The 10,028-nt window shown below is 31.3% G+C and overlaps 1 protein-coding gene across 1 annotated transcript; it reads right to left on the reverse strand.

Annotated features, from left to right (window-relative positions):
- Positions 1-9,087: 9,087 nt before the first annotated feature.
- Positions 9,088-9,701, reverse strand: LOC113380706. The gene is made up of 4 exons (XM_026619844.1): positions 9,655-9,701; positions 9,512-9,564; positions 9,386-9,456; positions 9,088-9,324 (listed from the first exon to the last, which is right to left on the reverse strand). The coding sequence occupies exons 1-4, from the start codon at positions 9,699-9,701 to the stop codon at positions 9,088-9,090; spliced, it is 408 nt and encodes a 135-aa protein (XP_026475629.1).
- Between the last annotated feature and the right edge of the window lie 327 nt (positions 9,702-10,028).

The raw sequence follows: 10,028 nt of genomic DNA on the forward strand, positions 1-10,028 counted from the left end.
CATACTTGATTTCTTACACAATTTCCTAGAACTGACCTCTTTCAGAGTGTATTATGAATTAGACCAATATGTCAATGCACTACGTAGTAATGTAGTAATTATGTCCTCCATATTTGTTTGAAGCTGTTCTGTTCATATTGTCAAAGGGCTATGCATTTGAGAGCAATTCCTGATGAAATCTTTATTAACAAATATACAAACACGAACGAACAAGAATCGCCATTTTGTAAACTTAAACAAAAGTAACACTGACGTTTCTTAGTAACCGACCTAAAATATTTAAAAATACTTTTTCATCGGCTCACTAGCGCCAAATCTGCGACTACAAATGGACCCCTAAGTATTCCTTCTGAACGAGGATTTTGTTCTAAGTGAAAAGGCCCTGGTCCTGTTGTTAGTTAGGTTAATGTGACGCTACAATTGCTTAAGATTTTTATGTGACACTGGTAAGCTTATTCAATATAAATTTGTGATATTATTGTTAAGAAATAATAAGTGATAAGTTTTATAGTTAAATCGAGCAAATATGTTTTAAGAAAGTGTCAATTTTGTGACTCCCGTAATTAAGTTCACACAATTGAGGCCATGGGGAGTTATCTTCGAACAAATGCGCGTTGCACTGTTTTGGTCCTGAGTAGTTTCAATTTTTAAAAACAGATGGCTCATGTGCACTCAATTTCAACTACAAATTGTTCGTGGTTCATGCAAGTGGCTGTCAAGTATTTGATCGCTGTATGGCTATACGAATAACCTAACTTTTTGAACTCGTGTTGTTTCTAATTAATTAATTTTGTTTAAGTGAACTTTTGTGAAATTTAATATTGCAAAGTGTTTTTATAGTACCCAAAAAAGTGTCAAGTGCGGGTTAAAATATTTAGCTATTCCAATACAAGTTTCCGCAAAGGTATTTTTTAATAATAATTGCAGCAATAATTATATATAATCAAGATATGTCAACATGTTATTATATTGAATAGGTGTTTTGGGGGTACCGCAAATTGCTGCAAAATGCACAAACAAAGCGCAGGAGTACTTTTGACAACCAAGGAATGCAATATGTAATGACAAGAAGGATTCATAAACAATGCAATAATTTAAGTAATAAGTCGTACAAAAAGTCTCCACAGGTCTACTATTTTTGGAGACAAATATTTATTTTGCCATGTCCTCAAACATTGAGAAAGTTGCATTCAGAGATACAAGTGTATAGCGGTATTTATGAGTGTCTATTTAAAACATTAGGTTCAGCTATTTCTTTTAAAAAGTATTAGTAGCAGATACTGTGTTTTGATGTTTGATGAAATACCATTATCTTCGGAATTGTTATATGATTGGATTGAATCTCATATTGTTGAAGTTGCAAAACAGTTATTCAGCTAGTATGGTTTAAATGTTCATCAACGTAAGTTCATTGTTACATTTAATAAGATTATCTATTACATTAGCAAATGTAAACACTTATAAAGTAAACTAGTATTGGTTTAAATGTTCATCAACGTAAGTTCATTGATATATTAAATAAGATTATCTATTACATTAGCAAATGTAAACACTTATAAAGAGAGTCTATACCATACATAATATTTTAATGTATTTTGATTGAAGATTAGTGTTATAATATTCTTCAAATAAAACTTGCGTAACATCCCAATGTAATGTTTAAATTCAGGATATATTTGTTACCGACCTTGGGAATCAAAAATATTGCTTTTATCTTTTGATTCATAAACAATTGTATGTGCATAAAACATTATTCTGTTCATTGTAAACACTTTGTTGATCTTTTATGGCAATTTCAATGATAATGTTTTCATGATGAATCATGGCTAAATGTAATGTTATAAAACACTCGTACAGAAACTATTCAAAGGTTTCGTTAAATGCAACTTTACTATTAATTCATTAGATAGCAAAATAACTATTATATGCAGAATTAATAAAGAACAATGTCTCGTAAATGTGTTCTAATCCTAGGAATTTGAATTTCTCTCAATTTTGATATCAATATATATATATATTATGTTTTTAGGACTTTTTTGTTAGTGAAGTATTTGTACTTTTTAACAAATTATTTGTTTTTTTCTTAACCCTTTAAATTTTTGTAATATTTGTCATTCATTCTAAATTTGTAATTTCATTGCGTGCCTTGTGCTTGTAGTTTCTTCTTAGTTTTTAAGATTTTAATATATTAATATTAGTCATTAAGTAATTAATATTAGTAAGTTATTTGTGCTTAGTTTAGTTAAATACTTCTGTGGTTTTTTTCACTTAGATATTTAGTTTTTGAAATATTATTTAAGCATAATTGTGAAATTATAATACTTTTATAATTATGTATAATAATTATCATATTTTCAAACATTCCATAACTGTAATTATAATTGTTAATATAAACATAATTTTAATTGTTCTTTAAACATATGTAATATCTTTGAAAATATATATTTTGTATTTCGTATGATTTGTACTTATTTCCAATATTAAAAATAATTCAGGTTTTTGGGGCTGTATACGATACGTACAAATTAAGAAGTAAAACCAGGGTAATTTAAATATTATACATGTGCTGCCATCTATTTTTAAAAATTTGTATTTCAATCGAGGTAACGTCAAACCGCCAGACATAGCGATCTATTATACTTGTTTATCTATGATTGAGGCATTGAACGTTATTCCGTGAGTGTCACGCAATTAGGAAAAGTAGACCTGAATTATTTTAGTCTTTTATTCTCAATTATGCTTAAATTTAGTGGTGTTTTTAGTGTTACTAAGTTTGGTGATGACCACAGAATATTGTGACCTAATTACGGTATATGTTCTTTTTAATTTTTAACCCTAATAATTGAGTTTGAAATTACTACTCTTTAGCATGAAAATATATGATTTTTTTTACTTATTTCCATTATTCCCATATACATAAAATATGGTAGTAATGAGAGAATCAGATGTTTCTTTTATTTCATCTACGATAAATCATTTGTGTAATGTCAAAGCTTATAGAAATAGGGCAAAACCCGTAGTGCACTTGTTTTCTATCAATGACGCACGATATTTATAGAGCACGAATCACTAGTGTGCGGGTATGTGTGTATGTATGCAGCGAATTAGGTATTACCGTAAATACGGTAGTTTTGATTTGCTTAATACTTGCAACGTACTTGACAGTTTATGTAAATTTTATATATAAATATATAACTTTTAAATATTTTTTTTAGTTTTTCAAAGTACCGATGGCTTCAAATAAATATTCACATGAAACCCTAGAAAAGGCTTTAAAAGAAATTCGCGATGGTACTTTATCTGTTTACAAAGCTTCCAGAACATATAAAATTCCAAATCAAACCTTATATGATAAATACAAAAAAGCAAGGAAAATACAAAAAGCAAGGTCGTGCAGGAGCTCCAGCAGTGCTGACCCCCGAAGAAGAAAACCTTATTGTTGAATGGGTTATAACGATGGCTCAAATGGGTTTTCCTGTAACGAAAATCATTTTATTACATTCTATACATAAACTGGTTGCTGAACTCGGTCGGTCTAACAAATTTAAGGAAGGATATCCAGGTCGGCATTGGTATGAGGGTTTTCTTAGAAGAAACCCTTTGATTAGTAAAAGAATATGTCAACCCTTGACTACGGCTCATGTCAGTGTGAATGAGGTGAAAATTAGGGCATAGTTCAAGCGAGTTGAGAAATATTTTCAGGAAAATGACTTTAGTGAGCTTTTACAAGACCCATCTAGAATTTTTAATTGCGATGAATCTGCATTTTTCCTGTGCCCAAAAGGTCAAGCTGTTTTAGCTAAAACAGGTTCCAAATCTGTACATTGCAGATCAGGAAATGATGAAAAGGAATGCCTTACAGTATTGATCGGCGCTTCTGCAGATGGGAAGTTGATGCCAGTTCTGTCATTATTTCCTTATAAGAGGATACCATCTAACATATTAGCAAAATACCCGAAAACCTGGTCCATAGGCAGAAGTGATAAAGGGTGGATGACCAGCGAAAACTTTCTTGAGTATATTGGAAATGTTTTCAATCCCTTCCTTATAAACGAAAATATTGAAAAACCAGTTGTTTTATTTTTGGATGGTCATGTTTCGCATTTGTCCTATCACCTGTGTAAATTATGTAGAGAAATTGGCATTATTTTGGTTGCCTTATTGCCCAATTCAACTCATATTTTACAGCCTATGGACGTAGCGGTTTTTCACAGCTTAAAAAGTGCCTGGAGTAGAAATGTATATTCTTGGCGAATAGAGAATAATGCACGTCGTTTAAAAAGAGAAGATTTTGGACCAATTATTAAGAAATCTATTGATGAGGCAGTAAAACAAGAGACAATAAGAAATGGTTTTCGCAAATGTGGACTATACCCATTTGATGAAAACGCCATTGATTACAGTCGACTTGTCAAAAATACTGCTCCATCATCTAACTCAGATTTGCCAGCAAGTTCAATAGGTTCATCAACATTACAAACTTCAAATAATTTTGTTGCACACTTTGAGGCACATTTGCGAATGGCAAAATTAAATGCATTTCAAAATTGCTATGGAGAGTGGAATGGGGATTTAGAAGATACAAGTTTATACAACTATTGGAAAAGCACTAGACAAATGTATTCAAATCCTCGCAATCATATGGTTCCTTCTCTGGAGTCTTTGCACTTGGGTGACTCTACGATAGATGCAAATAATTATACGCTTTCAGAAATTACTTTAGACTGGCCAAATGAGGACTTGACATTGGATGGAATTGAAGAACATAATACCTTAATACAGTGCTCAACGCCTGCGACAATGAACAGCAAAGCAACAAGCTCAAAAATTATTGATAGAGAAGATATAGAATATGAAATATTAGAATTAATTGATGAACAAAATGATACAAATTCAAGTACTGAAATAGCCAGGGATTTAAATATATACACTATTACAACTATGGAAAGTGCTGCTAATAATTTGTCCGAAAAAGAAAACACAACCAAAGAAAATAAAACAGTTCAGCCCTTACTTCTAGAAAACTCAAATAAGTCTGAAACAACTCCACCACGAACTCTTTGTACAGATTTACATAAGATGCAACCCTGTTTTCCGACCCCGTTCAAAAACGCCTTGATATGGCCAGAAACTCCTACAACTGATAAGAATAAAAAAATAGGTAAAAAGAAATTAATTCCAACCATAGCAACATGTGAAGAGTATATAGAACATCAGAGGCAATTAAACCAAGAAAAAAAGGATAAAGAAGAGAAGGCTGAACAAAGAAAAAAAGATCGAGAAATCAAAAAAAATAATGTAAGAAAAATAATAATAAGAAAAAGAAAAGAAAAGTCGCGACGAACTCAAAAGACCTCAAAAGAACTAAATGATGACAAGGAAAATCGTAATACAGAAAACAAAGAAAACAAAAGTACCATTTTAAACAAAGGCGATTTTGTGGTAATATACTATGAAGGTGAAAAGTTTCCTGGAAAAATACTCGGAACCTCTAATGATAAGACTGATCAACCAAAGTACCTAGTCAAAACTATGACTATGAGCGGTTTTGCAAATGGAAGAGTTAACTGGCGTTGGCCTGATAAAGACGATGTGTTAGATTATGATGCCAAAGATATAGTGCAAAAAATAAAACCACCAATTCCAGTAAATAAAAGAGGTGTATTTTCTGTACCTGATTTAATCTAGTAAATTTAAGGACTTTAAAGATTATTTACATTTGTTGATGAAATTGTTATTTTTATTTGGTGTTTAAATTTTTTATTTAGAGTTTGAAGTATATATTTACATAAAGTTTATATTTTCATTAAATAAGAAATATAGTTTAAAAAGAAAATTATGTATTAACCCTCTAGAGCTTATTGTTATATGATCTCATACTTTAAATATATTTTGAATGTGAAGTAATAAATATATTTATGCAGATTTAGGATTGATAATTGATATTGAATACATAAATTATATCCTCTTTGTTTCATATTTTTTATTTGATTTATTTTTTCATTCCAGTTTGATTTATTCATATCATTTCCAGTGTTACAATAATTACTGTAATTTTAATACCAGCTTTTATTTCATTTTTGTTTTGGAAGTTTTATAATCACTTATACTGTTCAAATTTCCATGAAAATATATTAAATGTGTTTAAAATTATATCAAAATATTATTTATCAATTAACCGTACTTTTCATAACCTACAAATATATTTATCAAGGCATTACGATCAAAAATGTATGCTTCGAGCGCTATCACGGAATAGTGTATAACGACTCCTGGCATTAGGTTCATGAACCGAATTTTATCACGGAATTAGAGACAAACGCGTGGTTCACCAAAATGCCGATTATTTCTATAAATGGCGTTCTACGACGAAAAATCTTGTTTTATAATAATCTCAAAGGTCTAATTAATAAAATATAACAGATTTAGTTCGTCCACTTTCCTATTTTCTCTAAAATTCGTCTTTAAAGTCAAACGTTTCTTAACATCCCGTAATATGGTACGTTTACCTTAACCTTCACTCCGGGATGCGCCACAAAGAATGAATTGTTCACACTACTTAAAACACGTGTTGTTTTAGCGTGAACTTGCTTATGTTGGTGCATGTCTACCAACCTTAGGTAACACGTAGTGTTACCATGATACCAACTATTACTAAACTATGACAGAGGCTGGCGACATGACTAACCACACAAAAATTAAAATAAACACATGTTTTAAAACATTAACACACGTATTAAATTAACTAATTTAATTAAATTAAATGAAGAATACGCCAGATTGTTGCTCAAACCAAAAAACATATTTTAAGTAATATAAATCGAAATCGAAATGAAACTAATGGACCGATTCTGCCTTAACATGGCTACGCTCAGTTATCGCACTTGCATGGTAGCATAACATGCCTCGCGTAAGTGTATGTTGAAGATTAGTTATTCTCGGCGCACCGATTTTATGAGAGTGAATCGTGTTGTGGCGTAACATGAGCGAACACAGTTTTTGGTTTTTTGATGTTGGCTCTCTGTGTTTGTACTCTCGAAATCGGCAATAATCTATCTCTACGGTGCTGACGCGAACGGTTTTTTCAATTTTGGATATACTAGTACCGATACTTTCAGTCGAAAAGCGTTGTTCATGATTTTTTTTTTTGGTAAATATATAAAATTATATACATTCAAAATGGCCAGTGATACGCAAATGAAAAGGGCAAAAAAAACTAATCCGGCGCAGTATGAAATATACGTTGATTTTTTAATCAGCAACCCACAATTCGTTACTAATAAATTAAGCCCCTCGTTCGACAAGGATTATTTCAGAGCAAAGTGGGAGGAATTGACCAATTTGTTAAACTCATGTGGTCATGGGCCTCATAGGCCTACTGAATCCTGGATGAAGGTAAAAGATTTTGTTGCTAGTATGTTATATTTTTGAAAATGATAATTCATATGTTATTAAATCAATATAGATATTTGCGGGTTGGAAAAACCAGATAAAGACCAAAGCAAGGAAACAAAAAGCTCATACTTTAGCAACAGGAGGTGGGCCTGCATTGACCAATTGCTTGACAGAGGTCGAACAAAAGGCCTTAGGTGTTTGGGGTCTTGGGTCAATTGATGGCCATCCAGATCTGGAAATGGATATTGGACTAAATGTAATTTCATTAAATATATATATATATATATATATATATATATATATATATGTATATATACATATACACATATTAAATTTTTTAATAGTATCCTTTCAATGAATCTGTCAGCAACGAGGCTGAACTTGATTCTGTTAATGTTGATCCTGAGGTAGAAGTTATAATGCCACCTCCAGAATTTTTAGATGATGCCCCTAGACCACCAATGCAGAGACGAAGAACTCCTGGCAATAGTAAGTATAATTTTTCTTCTATTTTAAATATTACTTATATTACTATGTGATACATTCTGCATTTCATTATTTTAAGATGAATTAAATCACCTCGTAAACTCAATGGAATTCGTATTGAAAAGACAAACAGAGTCTCTTACTAACATGATGGAGAAACAGACAGAGGCGCTGCAATGCATAGCCGATCAATTGAAAATTCTCAATGATATATTAAAAAATAGATTTAACAGCCAATAAATTTTGTTTTATATTCCTTTATATATATATATATTTATTTATTTATTTAAAATAATCACATTCATGTACCTATAAAAATAAAATCTTTTTTTTAAGTGAATAATATGGTATTAAAAATATCTTCTGGCATAAGAATTTCTGATATTATATGCCATATTATCTGCCTCATTGTATACTTCTGAAATATTAAAATCAATTAATTTTAACTTCACATTTGAAATACAATTATTCGGTATCTAACCATTTCCACTATCATTACTATATTCCGTCAGTTCTTCATCCAGAGGAATATTATTTTCTCTGCATATATTATGCAGAGTAAATACTGCATATACAATTTTTCCTGCCACATCAGGTGTATAATGCAGTGTCCTATGACGATGCAAACATCGAAAACGACTTTTAACAACACCAAATGTTCTCTCTATTACATTGCGAGTTTTTTTGTGGAACTTATTGGATTTCTCCTGGGTAGAGCCTACTGGTGTCCTATATGGTGTGAGTAGGCAATGTTCCAATGGGTAACCTGAATCTCCTGCAAATGTACAACTAATATATATTTTTTTCCTTATTTGATTTGTGATATTAAATATATTCTTGAATTGCCCAATAAACATGTCCCATCCTCAGCATTACGAGTTAGCAGGGCTCTGACTGCCGAAACCTTCCAAATGGCTGCGTCATGAGTGGAGCCAGGATATCTGCTGCTCGCAAACAATATCCGTTCATCGGCATCACATATCTAATATTATTTATTATCATGTTAGTCTTCAAAATTCTTAAGCAAAATAAAATAATACTACTTCAATATTAATTGAGTAATAGCCCTTCCTATTCATATAAATAGCAGCTGGTGCCACGGGGTGATCTTTTTTGGGAGCCACTATACTTACGTGTGTGCAGTCTATGCACCCAATAATGCCAGGCATGCCAAACTTCGTATAAAATCTGTTAAATAGCAACATATTACAGACCATGTTCAATGTACACGAAGTGGTGTAACATATACCTCTTTTTATTTTCATCTCTTTCTGATGAGGTTTTAGGAAAATTCACATACTTTGGTGTAGCATGCTTTATAATTAAATCAGTCACTGTTTTAATGCAGCGACTGACTGAAGGCTGGCTCATAGAATTTAAATGGCAATTGCCTACATCAGTCTGATATGAGCCATGACCAAAAAAATGAAGCGCTGCAAGTACCTATAATGAAATTTCAGTTATTAGTATTTCAAAAAAATTAATTCATTTTAATTTCCAATACCTGCAAATAAAAAGGGATACTCCATGATGCTGTATGAGTCTCCGCATGTGGTTCCAACAGTTCTATTAAATCTTTCATAACATTTTTCGTTAATCGAAATTTTTTTATAAAAATTTCATCACTCACTTCCCATATTATCTGCATCTCTGAGATACCTAAGGGCGTATCTTTGCCTGTATCTAAAATGTTGTGGCATTTAATAATTTTAATACTTTGAGTAATACATTCATTACAATAACAGTATGAATTATATTAAAATTCAAACATACCTTCTTCTCCTACTATCTGCTGCCCAAATTATTCCAAAAAACGCCATATTAACAATTTGAAATTCACAATAAAATCTAAACCAAACCTAATAATATCACTTTGCTTACATTAACAATAACCTCAAAGAAGCATGTTAAACGCATAAATGTCAAAATAGCAAATGTCAAATCTGTTCATAGTACAACTTCTCGTCAATGTTATAGCGATAAGTGCGAGTTTCTGACTACGTTTATTTTCAGAGGGTCAGCGTAACATTAATGTCATTAATCATATGATAAAACACATACCGCCGAGAATAACTGTTACACTTATAATGACATTTTAAACGACATAAGTGTGAACTTGTCGTAAAATTGAAACCGAGAATCGGCCC

Source organism: Ctenocephalides felis, unplaced genomic scaffold, assembly GCF_003426905.1.
Source record: "Ctenocephalides felis isolate EL2017-DRISC unplaced genomic scaffold, ASM342690v1 CF-g0.4_SCAFFOLD_02326, whole genome shotgun sequence".
Classification (NCBI taxonomy): Eukaryota; Metazoa; Arthropoda; class Insecta; order Siphonaptera; family Pulicidae; genus Ctenocephalides; species Ctenocephalides felis.

Coding starts and splice junctions, on each gene's coding strand:
- LOC113380706 (XM_026619844.1), bottom strand. CDS start 9,701: ATGGCGTTTTTTGGAATAATTTGGGCAGCAGATAGTAGGAGAAGAAG. Junction 9,565..9,654: donor GCAGATAGTAGGAGAAGAAG/GTATGTTTGAAT, acceptor ACAACATTTTAG/ATACAGGCAAAGATACGCCC. Junction 9,457..9,511: donor AGATGCAGATAATATGGGAA/GTGAGTGATGAA, acceptor ATGTTATGAAAG/ATTTAATAGAACTGTTGGAA.